The sequence below is a fragment of the Bidens hawaiensis genome, unplaced genomic scaffold, assembly GCF_021521415.1.
Source record: "Bidens hawaiensis isolate Kalapana, Puna unplaced genomic scaffold, B.hawaiensis_p1.1 tig00029286_1, whole genome shotgun sequence".
Lineage (NCBI taxonomy): Eukaryota > Viridiplantae > Streptophyta > Magnoliopsida > Asterales > Asteraceae > Bidens > Bidens hawaiensis.
Window position 1 is genome coordinate 113,631 of NW_027494825.1, and position 12,729 is coordinate 126,359.

The 12,729-nt window shown below is 33.8% G+C and overlaps 3 protein-coding genes across 3 annotated transcripts; 2 read left to right on the forward strand and 1 right to left on the reverse strand.

The window, feature by feature from the left end:
- Positions 1-1,689: 1,689 nt before the first annotated feature.
- LOC143578522 (peptidyl-prolyl cis-trans isomerase CYP18-2-like) lies at positions 1,690-4,318 on the forward strand. The gene is made up of 6 exons (XM_077062085.1): positions 1,690-1,806; positions 1,883-1,978; positions 2,075-2,136; positions 3,082-3,215; positions 3,376-3,460; positions 4,071-4,318. The coding sequence occupies exons 1-6, from the start codon at positions 1,735-1,737 to the stop codon at positions 4,114-4,116; spliced, it is 495 nt and encodes a 164-aa protein (XP_076918200.1). The 5' UTR covers positions 1,690-1,734; the 3' UTR covers positions 4,117-4,318.
- A 2,504-nt stretch (positions 4,319-6,822) lies between these two features.
- Positions 6,823-8,444, reverse strand: LOC143578516 (large ribosomal subunit protein eL21z/eL21y-like). Its single transcript, XM_077062080.1, has 2 exons — positions 8,167-8,444; positions 6,823-7,215 (listed from the first exon to the last, which is right to left on the reverse strand). Exons 1-2 carry the CDS (start codon positions 8,401-8,403, stop codon positions 6,958-6,960), a joined length of 495 nt encoding a protein of 164 aa, XP_076918195.1. The 5' UTR covers positions 8,404-8,444; the 3' UTR covers positions 6,823-6,957.
- Positions 8,445-11,278: 2,834 nt separating this feature from the next.
- On the forward strand, positions 11,279-12,079 carry LOC143578523 (uncharacterized). Its single transcript, XM_077062086.1, has 4 exons — positions 11,279-11,352; positions 11,420-11,478; positions 11,586-11,631; positions 11,730-12,079. Exons 1-4 carry the CDS (start codon positions 11,322-11,324, stop codon positions 11,870-11,872), a joined length of 279 nt encoding a protein of 92 aa, XP_076918201.1. The 5' UTR covers positions 11,279-11,321; the 3' UTR covers positions 11,873-12,079.
- Positions 12,080-12,729: the final 650 nt, after the last annotated feature.

The window sequence follows — 12,729 nt, forward strand, 5'->3', positions numbered from 1 at the left end:
TACGAACCAAATCAAGGTAATTATGTTAGGGTTCTTGATCGTTTATGCATGCAGATCATTAGCCCTCTGTCAATTTAAATTGACAGAGGCTAAATCATGCAATTTAGGAACCATATTTTTTAGGGTTTATATAATTTGGGGATCAATTCTAGTAATAGTATAATTATTTGGGTTTTTCGTGTTATTAACAAGTTTAGTCGACTGCTCTAGTGGCAAGCGTGTTTGATCTAAGGGTCTGAACCGGCCTGGTGTGCGGGTTCGAGTCTCCCCAGGCCCGGTTTTGTAATATTTTGTATTTCTTATTTTTAAATTATTCCTTTAACAATCCTTCACTATATCGAAATTTAATACCAGTTTTCACCTATTTAATGAATCAACCCTTTTAAACTTCCAAAATAAAATATCAATTAAATTTTCCTTACATGTATATATAATAAATATACAATTTTATATATTTATAAATTTATATTAATTTAAAAGACTGACGAAGTGTTTGCCGCCAACCTTTCAAAACAATTATTTATTATACCTAAATAGCATTTTTTTCTTTAAAAAGAAACTCGTAAAAGTACATAAAAATGATTATGTTTTAATTCAACTTTATGAAGTTAATATAAAATGCATTTAATGCTTAATCGATCCCAAATCCGCTATAAACCCACCATGTTATTTTATTTTATTTTCCCGTTTATTCCATTTTAGATGTTCATTTGTAGCCGTACCCTTAAAAATTAGGACTTACCGTCAAGACTCCTCGTGGAACTAGCTAGTTCACGTTAATCACTATCATCTTCTAGTTACCGCTTTCCTTTATTCAGGTGAGTTTACATACCCTTTTTTTTATCTTTTATATTTTTGGGGTAGCATGTATACCTTATTCAATTTTACTATATTTTATTTCTACATCTATTCAAAGCACAATTCAATATATGTTTATGTGTGATTATTGCATGCTCTATGATTATGCTCTATGTGCTTAAATGTTTATTTTATGTTTGGTGGTTGGTACATCATCCTCATCTAGCATGATCATACATTTACCCAAATACTTTGATTTCGTATCAATAAGAGCGGGTCCACATCTATTTAGTTGTTTACATTTTCATAAGAATTGTAATACTCATAATTTACATACGAATTATGGTTTTTATCTATATATATATAACTCAACTAAAACTTATGTACTCTCACCAACATTCGTGTTGACAAACTCTATTTTCATACATGTTACAGGTACAAGTAGTTGATATTATTCAAGATTGAAGACAATAGTTTGACCTTAGGATATTATACAAAACTATGATGTAATTGTTGTTTATTATTGAATTTGTGTACTTGTTTAATGTTAATGAAATTAAATAATTATTGTCGTTTTAATTAGTGTCTTTTGAGCTACTGTCCAATCAATACGTTACGTCCCGACATGTTCCGCCTTTGGTCGGGATGTGAGAGTGGTGGCACGGGAAGATGTTGGCAACGGCATGAAGACGCCTAAGGAGTCACACAAAGGTTTGTCCAGCCCGTCATTGGATTTAATTCTTAATCGTAAACGTGAAACAACAAATAATACGGGTTGTCTTGTAATTTTTAGATTAGTTTTATACGTTGTTTGTTTTTAGTTTAGAAAACTCAGGATCGATACCCGGATTCGACACCGAGCTCATATCACTTTTATATTAAACTTACGCGAGCTTAAACCCTAATAACTCTGGGCCGTTGCAGCCAAATCGATCGATGATGCCGGCCGCTGATGGAGGCCCACCGGAGGTCACTCTCCATACATCCATGGGCAATTTCACTGTCGAGGTAATTATATTTATAAATCAATCTATACAAGTAATTTAACATACTCTTACAAATTCATTAATTAATTGATGTTCAGATGTACGATAAGCACGCACCTAGAACCTGCAAAAACTTCATTGAACTCTCTCGAAGGGGCTATTACAATAACGTTAAGTTTCACAGGATCATTAAGGTATTTATATATATGTTACTCCACTAAACCCTAACTTTCAACACTTTGTCTTGTTATTGTATATTAAATGATTAATTGCTACTTTTTCATATTTAGGATTTCATAGTTCAAGGAGGTGATCCCACCGGCACCGGGAGGGGTGGAGAATCCATTTACGGGTACGTTTAGTAACTTATTAGTTTGTCATCTCTATTCAAGGATTTCAGATTGTTGATGTCATACACAAGTTTGTAAGATTTTAGATTATTGATGTTATACACATAGTTATTAAAGACGCAAAAAAAGTGAGGGCCTATGTTTAAAGTAAAGTACCAAAAGTTTAAATACCAAAATGTTCAAAATATGAAAACCAAAAGTTCAAAAGTAATAAATAGTAAAGGTTCAAATGATCATTGTTCTTGATCCGTCATCAATAGAGGTGTCAACTATTTCAAAAAGCGAGGGCCTAGGAACTAGAAGCGTATATATTGGGCCTCGCCGGGAAAATGGGCCCAGGTGCAAGAAGCCAGGGCTTTTAATAACTATTTATACACACTTCTTAGAATTTCTAAAATATACTCATTTTTTGGTGTAAAAAACCTTATACTCGATTATGTAATCATTCTTAGAATCAAAATATGGAAGTCAAAGATCAAAATATGGTTAGAACGTGTTAGGATTCAAGTGGCAGATCGGAAACCAACATAAAGAACACAAACAAATTGCACGCAGAAACAGACAAAAAAAAATAAGAACTCGATAATTTTAACATGGTTCGGTTTTGTTGTAAAACCTATGTCCATGGCTGCAACTAGGTTTTTCTTTATTAGCTCAGACAAGATTATAAAGAGGAAACTAGGGCAACTAACTTAGGAACCAAGAAACAACAAATGAGCTCAAATTATTAAACTAGCCCTCCTCTTGCTTCTCAATATGCTGGCCAAACCAGTGAACCCGGTCCTTAGGCCTTCACCAAATCAAGCCCAACAGAACGCACTGATTTGTTCTAGGATATATCTTTTATCTGAAGACAATTTGAGTTCATTGTTGATTTGTTGTAAAGATTTTGCTCAATGTTTCCAGAAGTTTGACTGTTTTGTTGACATGATTGTTTATTGTTGAAGTTCAAAGTTTGAGGATGAGGTCACCCCAAAGTTGAAGCATACTGGAGCTGGTATCTTATCTATGGCTAATGCTGGCCCAAATACAAATGGAAGCCAGTTCTTTATCACATTGGCACCAACTCCATCGCTTGACGGTACTCACTTCTTTTTTCAAAGTTGTTATTTTGATCAGTTTGCTACATGTCTGTTTGGTTGATGAATTCATCTAACTTTTGAATCATATGAAGATTGGGATACACTGAAAACTATAGCTTTGTTTGCTAAATTTTAAGATATGTTCTGTATAATTGGCAGGAAAGCACACAATATTTGGAAGGGTGTGTAGTGGAATGGAGATCGTCAAGAGACTTGGTAGTGTTCAGACTGATAATGCTGACAGGTTCTTAGCTTTCTCAAGCTTGTATAATATTTTTTTCAACGAAGTAAAATGACTTTTGGTCTTATAATGAGATTATTCGTCTAGTCATTATATCTTGTACTCTGAAGTCTGACCGTATTTTTCTTAGTGGTTTTCCCTCTTGGTCATGAAAATAAGAGTAAAATCCTATTTGTGTTTTTATTATTATTAAAAGATCGCATTATGTATTGATAGTAAACACGTAATACACTTGAGCGCACCCATAAGCATATTGCTACTTCAATATGGAATGCACGTTTTTTTTATGTAAAGTTGCATGTGTATGGAAAAATGAATACCCCTTTTATAATAAGCAAACTTTATGTGATATATAGTGGCATTTTTGTCTAATTGTGCCTTGCTTTTCGTGTTTTCTTTTATTTCATTTTACTATTTTAGACAAGAGCTTATATTTTGAGAACACTCCTATGCATCATATAACTAAAAAGAAATAAAATCCGTACTTTTATCACAAATGTGCTTGACTTGACCTTGTTTAAAGTTGTGCATTGTTATTGTACGTGTTTCTGCACCATGCGGGATTATTTAAAGTCTAATCTATTTTTGTTTTTATTTAATTGCTTTGTTTCAGGCCAGTTCATGACGTGAAGATACGAAAGACGACGGTTAAGGATTGACCCTAATCACTGGCGTAGATTCAAGGCTTCTGATAGTGCTGGCAGTGTTTATGTAACTGACAGCAAGGTATTTGCTATTATCAATGGTTCTATGAATGTAATTGAAGGCTGCATACTAGTGCCTTTTAACATGAAGGATTGAAAGGATTTGTATCTTGTATTGAAATATTTACTCAAATGACTATTTGCTTCCTTTATTTTGTTCCAGTTTGGTCAATATTTTTGTTTCTTAGCCTTTGCATATAATTAGGAGTCATCATGTCGGGTCGGCGGGCTGACTTGTTCAACGGAACATGACTCACATAACCCAAGCACAACCTGTTTAAACCATTTATCTAAACATGTTGGGTTGATAGGTTGTAATAAATGAGTTAAACCGGTTGGGGGCGACCTGTTTCTTGTGAAGGTTAAACGCTGTAACACGTGTTTAGAAGGGTCATATGTTTGGTTTATTTGTTTAATTAAACGGGTTAGAAAAGAGATACTGAAACCGAAAGCTGATTATTTTCGTGTCTTGTTGAAAATTGCTAACCGTAATGTTCTTTTCAAAAGATTATAAAAGCTGTACAAGCAAAACAGTAATATCCTTTATTCTTTAATAAAGCCATTTCAGAATCATGCATTTGAATACAATTTTGGCAACTTTGACCAAGCTAACCCGTTCATGTAAACGACTAAACGGTACACTTGTTACCTATAATATGATTGTGCTTAATAGGATTCGGGTCGCATACCGTTCAGTCTTGTGGTACATGTATGTACATGTTCTCTATGTCTTTGTGCATACATTGATTGCATGAACTCAAAGTTGCAAATATTTAAATGCATAAAAAGATTAAAAAAAGATTAATTAATAAAATAACTATAGAGTTGATTTTGGGCTCCCAACACAGTTCAAACTTCAAAGATCTTATTTTCAGAATGGAGAGCCATTATGTGAAGCCAGTGAAAACATTATTGCTCACATTGGTGGTAGCTTACAATAATATGAGCAAACACAAATGCTACCATTGCATTTCCCTATACCAAATGGCTCTCTTTTGGTACACTTATGTTGACATCTCTCGGGTTCGCATTTCCTCAAGTTAATCCTCTTTTTGCATGTGTGCTCCGGGATTCTGATAGCCCGAGCAAAACTGATCATTGCGGTTTTATTTGAAGAAGCTGTTCAGCCCAAAAGAATTTTTATTACAATAAATAATTAACCAATGTTGGTATTATATTAAAAGGTAGTGCAAGGAGAGAAAAACCTGAAAATAGAAGAAGCATGAGGAGCAGAGGTAGGAATGATGTTGATTGTGATGTCTTCATTTCCAGCTTTGATGGTCAAGACTGAGGAAGGCATGTTTTGTTCTCTCTTTATACAATTTGTAAGCCTTTACTTTATTAGGTGGGACTTTAAGAATCAAAATCAGACAGTTATTAAATTAAAATATTAGTTTTAAATTGTTTTTGTGGCATAAAAATATAATTAAAAAGGATAAATTGGTAGTGAAAAATAGAAAAGTGGAAGGAAGTTTTGTAGTATAGTAGAAATGAGTTTGGGTACATGTTCTTTTCTTTGTGTTTACTCCCTTCTTCTCCCCTTTAGTTCCAATGTCATTTGTAAGCTTCATCAAACAAACAGGAGTTGCTTCTTATGTGTCTTAAGACTCTTGGTGATGATTTGAGGATATAATTTCTTTAAATGCTTTTGCTTTTAAGATGTGTTTTAAAACTTGCTAGATTTTCAACTTTCTTGGTTTTTATTTGATTACTATCCCTTCTTTGAAAGAAAAAAAAAATAGACAAGTACCTTCAACTAGACTATGTGTAGTGAGCAAAGAGAGAATTTTTGTTTTAGCGGTGTAGTGGGGTGTGTGTGTATGCTACACATAATATCTTCAAACAAAGCACGGCGACAAAAAATCGCCCCCCCTCCTTGTCGCTTGAGGGGGGGGGGGGGGGGGGTTTCACCTCAAATTGGCCCTCATCGCCCCATTTCTTCGCCCACTACACTCACCCTTAAAGAAGCTCGTTTGTAAAGTGTGCAATTACAATATAAAATTCATAATAAAAACTGATTGATATTATTTTTCTTGAGAAAAACTTGTATATGAATGATAAATACATTTGCTACTTGGAGCATTCACATCCCATTCCATATATTTTTCCTATAATTTAGCTAAAAAAAACTATTCCATAAATTTATCAATCTTTTTCAAAATTCTTCCACATTCTATTCCCTATTCATATCCATAAATTAATTCTTTATTATTTTTTTTCTTGTGATATATTATATGGTATGGATAAAAAATGAGTCCTATATTTAGAAATTTACTTTAGTTGTCATATAACTCATCCATATAATAGGGAATGGATTGGAGAGGTGATTTTGATGGTTTTCTTAAAATTTACCCTAAATGATATGGGTTTGACAACTTTAGAGAATTGGTTGAGAATGCTCTTATGGTACTAAAATAAACGGAGTTTTAAGGGTCAAGCTTTAGATCTACAGCTCTCTAAAGTCTAAACAAAGTGATTTATGCTCAAGCCTTTTTAAAAAAATGAGCACAGATATCTCCTAAACAAGCTAGAACTCCGCTCATTTACACCTTTGTTAACAATCACTATCATATTATAATATCTTTTAAGTAACAAAATATTAGATTGCCCAAAACTCTCAACTCAATACTTGTAATTTTTTTTAAGCAACAAAATATTAGATTGCCCAAAAACTGTCAACTCAATACTTGATCTTGAATAACAAAACATGTCCGGTCTAAATTAAAGATAAAGAACACATCCCACATCAATGTCATAAAACCAAAACAACCAAAAACATTCAAAACAAGCTTTAACTTAATATCCACCCTTGAGGTCATTGACCACATCATAAGGAATGGCTGTCACAGTCTCTAAAGTAGTTCCTTCAACCATGAATCCGGGTTTTGGTCCAAGTGGCTGCCTCTTGGTGCTGATCACCACACCCTTCGCTTTAGCCTCAGCCTTTAGTTGGTCATTCTTCTTGATCCTTATCTTCAACTCTTCGTTGCACCTTGATGGCATCACATGCTCAATGCGCACATGAATCCTCTTCTTGATGATTCTGTTACCAACCTGTATTAAAAAACATAACAAATTTTAAGGTTTCAAACTTCTCATAAATAGCAATTTGCGACAATTTGTATTCAAACAATCAAACCTTTTGATCTGATATATCCAAACACTTAGAAAATGTTTATATGATATATCCACACTTAAAATGTAATATACAATGCATCCAAACACTCAACTTTTTTATCTGCTGTATCCAAACACTAAATACTTAAATCTTATATAAAAATTTTAAAAAGCTATCCAAACACACCCAATATTCATCAAAAACAATAATTCAAAATGGTACATAATTGTACTTTGTATACAAACAATCAGAACTTTTAATATGTTGTATCCAAACATGCTCAATGCGCACATGAATCCTCTTCTTGATGATTCTATTACCAACCTGTATTAAAAAACATAACAAATTTTAAGGTTTCAAACTTCTCATAAATAGCAATTTGCGACAATTTGTATTCAAACAATCAAACCTTTTGATCTGATATATCCAAACACTTAGAAAATGTTTATATGATATATCCACACTTAAAATGTAATATACAATGCATCCAAACACTCAACTTTTTTATCTGCTGTATCCAAACACTAAATACTTAAATCTTATATAAAAATTTTAAAAAGCTATCCAAACACACCCAATATTCATCAAAAACAATAATTCAAAATGGTACATAATTGTACTTTGTATACAAACAATCAGAACTTTTAATATGTTGTATCCAAACACTCAAAACTCTCTACAAAAAAATTATAAACAATCCAAAACACTCAAAACTCTATATATGCTATTAATTTACGGTTTTTTTTTACCTAAATTTCATTAAAAAATAAACTTAATTAGCTAGCTAAAATACTGTGAATACGCATTAAAGTTAAGCAATCACAAATCACAAACACCATTACCACAATATAAGATCAAAAACCCCCCAAATTAAAACGAAAAATAACCTGTTTGTTGATCTCGACACCAATAGCACGCTTGGTGACGTTCCAGACTTGACCGGTGCGACCATGGTAGAACTTGTGCGGCATACCCTTGTGAACGGCGCCGTTAACCTTGATGTCGACGTAATCACCGACGTGGTAGGTACGGAGGTAGGTGGAGAGATGGATGGTACCCTTCTTCCTGAACCCTCGGGCGAACAGATCTCTCGTTCTTGACCGTAAACCATGTCCAGCAGGCATCTTGCAAGTAACCCTAGGTTGCTTGCTTGGAGGTGAATGAAATGGAGGGTGAGTGTGGCTGTGAGACGATATATGTGATGGCTGCTCTTAGGGTTTTTGTTTGGGCTTTCTGGGCTTGGAGTATTGGTTCTTGAAGGATGGGTTTAAGCCTTTCAACTGAAACTTGAAACGAACTGGGCTATAAGTTTCCCTACTTTTTAACGACAAAAGAATACTTTACTACATCAGCATCCACTCGCCTTCTTTGCCAGAGAAACCCCCCCCCCATCTAACGTCCCGAAAGCACGATAGTGCGATTCAGTTTAGTGATCCAACTAGTGAGCGTCACGGCGTCACCTACTCGCATAGTGTCTCATCATCACCTTGTGTTGCCGAAACTAAATGTTAGGGGCAGGATTCAGACATAGGACACGTGAAACTCCAAATTTGTGTTATATTAGTTATGATGATTCGAGTACCTAGTTTTCTACTTACACCTATAAACTGTTGTAACATGTAGAATGTATATGCACTCACTTAAATTTGTGTAACTCGAGCACGGCCTACTAAACGATTTATTTGAATATGTCAGATGGATTGTTAAATAGCAATCATGTTTTGTAAACGTGTTATGTTAGTTGTCGGGCAATAAAATGGGCTAAATGGGTTAGTGCCTCAAATATTTAAATGAAACATGTTGAACATGTCAATCCAAACATTATCTCTAATACAACTTATTTAATTAAATAAGTGAACATACGACTCGTCAACCTAAAGACGAGCTCTTCATTAAACATGTTAGAAGTGAATTCCAAACATGGTTACCTCTATGTCGTGTTGAAAAATTACCACCTGATTAAGGGGGTGTTTGGCCTAGCTTATATTTTTGTGTTTATGCTTATATCTTTTTGAAGCTTATAGCTTATTTTATATTATTTGATAAGCTTTTTTTAAACGTTTGGATTAGCTTATATTCTACAAGTGGATTATACATTTTAATAAGTTGTTAAATCCATCATTTTTAATTTGTTATAGTAATAAGTTATTTCAATATTATTAATCCAACATCATTTGATGGCAAATGAATAATTTACCCCTTAAACAAATAATGTTATTCAAATAAGCTAAAAAACCATCTACAAATAAGCTTCTACAAATTAACTTATATAAGCTTATAAGCCTAAGCTAAAAAAGCTAAACCAAACACCAAATGAAACTTATTTTATAAAAAAAGCTATAAGCTTTGCTAAAAAAGCTAGGCCAAACACCCCCTAAAAAAGCTTTGGTTACATATTATAATCCGATCATTACAAAATACCATGTTCCAGACATGATCCGGAACCAGTTTCTACCCGTACCCGACACGCATGTATGACCTGATTTTTCACCGGAACCGGAAATACCCGGACAAAACCCTAATCTACCGGAAACCTGATTTGGTTTATGAAAATACCCGTATTCTTAACTCAAACCATAGTTTTGAAACCGATGAACAGTTCGCAGAAAGCATCCCGATACAATACAAGTGTGGAAATTACAATTACAATTAGAATTAGAGGTGTTTCTGTGATCTGATGGGGACTCGGGAGGTGTACGAAGAGAAGCTACGAACGGGAAACCTTTACCACATCAAACCCACTACCCTTTTTTACATCCACTTTCTTAACAAACTTATATCTATCTCATCATAGGCTTACTATATATGTTTGTATAACATGTGTGTGGTATTGAGTTAATTGAAGTTGTTTACCTTACCTGATATCTTCCTCGATGTAGTACAAATATCGGTCTGATAGATAGATAGCATATGCCAGATTTACCTTTGATATTTTTTGCATATCTAAATGGATAGATGAGATGTTACATGATTACTTGAGTATGTGAACTAAGTAGGTGACTTGCTTCTCATTTGGAGATGAATTGGAGGTTATTTTTGTCATTCTGCTACTTTGGCGCTGGGAGTTAAATAGTATAAGAAAGATGGAGTCTATGAATGAGCTCTTTCGTCTGCACTACAACACTAAAAGATTGACATTAGTCCGATTTGAGATGTCTACACCCGTCCGAACCAACAATGCCAAATCCGTTCGAAAAGAGCAGCTGTATTTTGTAACCATTCATAGTACTATCAGATTTGCTTTCCCGCTCATTTGTTTCTTTTTAAAAAAATATCATCATACTGTAAATGGAGAAGTGCCCTTCTCGAATCAGGCCTACTATCAGTTGAATTGTTTGTTGTTTTGATTTTCTGATATCCTATCAGCCCTACTCTAAATTCTAATGTATTTATCTTCTTTTGTATCTCTGTATCAACTATCAAGTGCTGTGGTGATTTTATCCTCTATCATTGAATTTCAGCATAGAATGATTTACTCTTCTTAAGATATATATGGAAAACTTGCAATCTATATAGCTAACCGGAAATTAGTCAAAAATGTAGAACAGAACTTAAAACTTATTTACTCTAGAGAGAAAGGATAACCAAATTCTCTATATGCAATGTTTGGGATTAACACACACACACTAAGAAAAAAGTAAAAGCAAAAGCGAAAGCATGGTATTATGGTAACACTGAAGCGTAAGTGTATGTTTCTTTCTCCTATGACCTATCCATATTCTACTCTACACCCTTTTAAACTTGTATATACTATATATACTAGTTACATATAAAGATATTATATGTATCCTCAGTTTTTTAAGAAGTGATGAATGTAGTGATGTTGTGAGTTGTGACTATATATCAGGCACATGTATGATATTATCATGAACTCCAATGTGACCACATGCTCATTTATTCTTGGTTAAACAGCAATTGTAGGCTTAAGCTAAAACTCTTTATAGATAAGCTGCATCATACAGATGTGCCAAGATATATGAACTTTTGTGCAACTAACTTATTTCATCTATCTGTTCAATAGGCTGGATGTGGTTTAGGTGGAATGCTTAGTGCCTTTTATGGTCTGAATACAGGTACGTTTTCATATTTAAATTATTTTCGTGTGTGTGGCATACATATCATAACATGGATTCATTACAGGAATGCCATATCTTCAGAAACACATCAAAGGACCAAAATGGCTTCCATTTGTTATAGGGGTACTTCCAAAACTGCTTTCTATAATTACTTTATTTTTTTCTTCATCTTCTTTTATATGTTACGGGCCAACTTTATCTTATCATTCATAAATATCTTGTTTTGGCAGATTCCTCCATTGCTAATGTTTTCTGCTGCCAGTGCTGCAGCTGGAGGTACTTTGTTTATCTTATTAATATGATTTTATTTTAATAACTACAATAATCATGAATCATGAATGGCTAGATCACTAATCTAGTAACTGAAAATACAGGATACGGGCTTCCAAACTTTACTCAACTCAGTGTGACATCATATTATGCTGCATCAAGTGCCTCACATTATGGTATTTCGTTGGTTACAAGATACATTGAAGACACATATATGACCCGTTCCCGACAACAAAAGCTTCGGTGATTGTTATCTGCAGGTACACAATAGTGGGCGGTTTTGGTTCTTGTGATGTAGATATCTAAGTCGGTTTTGTTTATCATTTCGTATAATAATAGTCTTTCTGGTGTATAAAAATATGTATGCTACTCTTTTGTTCTTTCTATATTATTTTTGTACTGTACTCTGAGATTGAACCAAGTCATTGGCTCATTGCTAGTAAGAGTTGAAAAGGGCTAGAAACTATATTATAAATAATGAATATGATATTTATTATTAGCAAATAGTTTTATCCTAATAAACTTTTTAATCTTTGAATACAACGACGTAAGAAGTTCTTGCATTAGAGGCCATTTTCTATACAACTTTCAAACGGTTCGACTGTTTTTTGCTTGCTCTTTGTATCATTTAGAAATCATTTTATTTACAAGTTGGCCTGGAATTGTCACCTAGAGGTGTAAAAAACGCGTTTGGAACTGGAACATACATGACAATGGAACTGGTTAAGTTTGTCGGGGTAACCGTAATATTTGCCACAGTTAGTTAGGCTATATTTAGATGGCATTTATTGTAAATTGATTTGGTCTACTAATTTGTAGAAGTGATTGTTGGATTTCCAGTTGTATATATTCCTTATCTTTGTGTACAACAAATTCCATGGCAATCAGAGCATAACTCTAGCCAGATTACTGTACCTCATTGAGCCTTCATCCAGATTTTTTTTTAAAGAATGTCGTCAACTAAATACTCAAAGGTCTTTACCCAGACATTGTCTGGTCTAGACAAGTTGTGCGTGATTAACATGGTGGCAAATAAACTTCGTAAGTAATAACCACTTGCCGTATGGCTTGTTAAATCGCTTATATATACGCGTTGTCATCATC

Bases quoted from the DNA above. Each gene is read 5' to 3' on its own strand.
- LOC143578523 (XM_077062086.1), top strand. From the start codon at position 11,322: ATGCTTAGTGCCTTTTATGGTCTGAATACAG. The intron at 11,479-11,585 runs GTACTTCCAAAA...TTGTTTTGGCAG, and splicing joins GGCTTCCATTTGTTATAGGG to ATTCCTCCATTGCTAATGTT. The intron at 11,632-11,729 runs GTACTTTGTTTA...CTGAAAATACAG, and splicing joins TGCCAGTGCTGCAGCTGGAG to GATACGGGCTTCCAAACTTT.
- LOC143578516 (XM_077062080.1), bottom strand. From the start codon at position 8,403: ATGCCTGCTGGACATGGTTTACGGTCAAGAACGAGAGATCTGTTCGCC. The intron at 7,216-8,166 runs GTTATTTTTCGT...TTTTTAATACAG, and splicing joins GTGTCGAGATCAACAAACAG to GTTGGTAACAGAATCATCAA.
- LOC143578522 (XM_077062085.1), top strand. From the start codon at position 1,735: ATGATGCCGGCCGCTGATGGAGGCCCACCGGAGGTCACTCTCCATACA. The intron at 1,807-1,882 runs GTAATTATATTT...ATTGATGTTCAG, and splicing joins TGGGCAATTTCACTGTCGAG to ATGTACGATAAGCACGCACC. The intron at 2,137-3,081 runs GTACGTTTAGTA...TTATTGTTGAAG, and splicing joins GGTGGAGAATCCATTTACGG to TTCAAAGTTTGAGGATGAGG.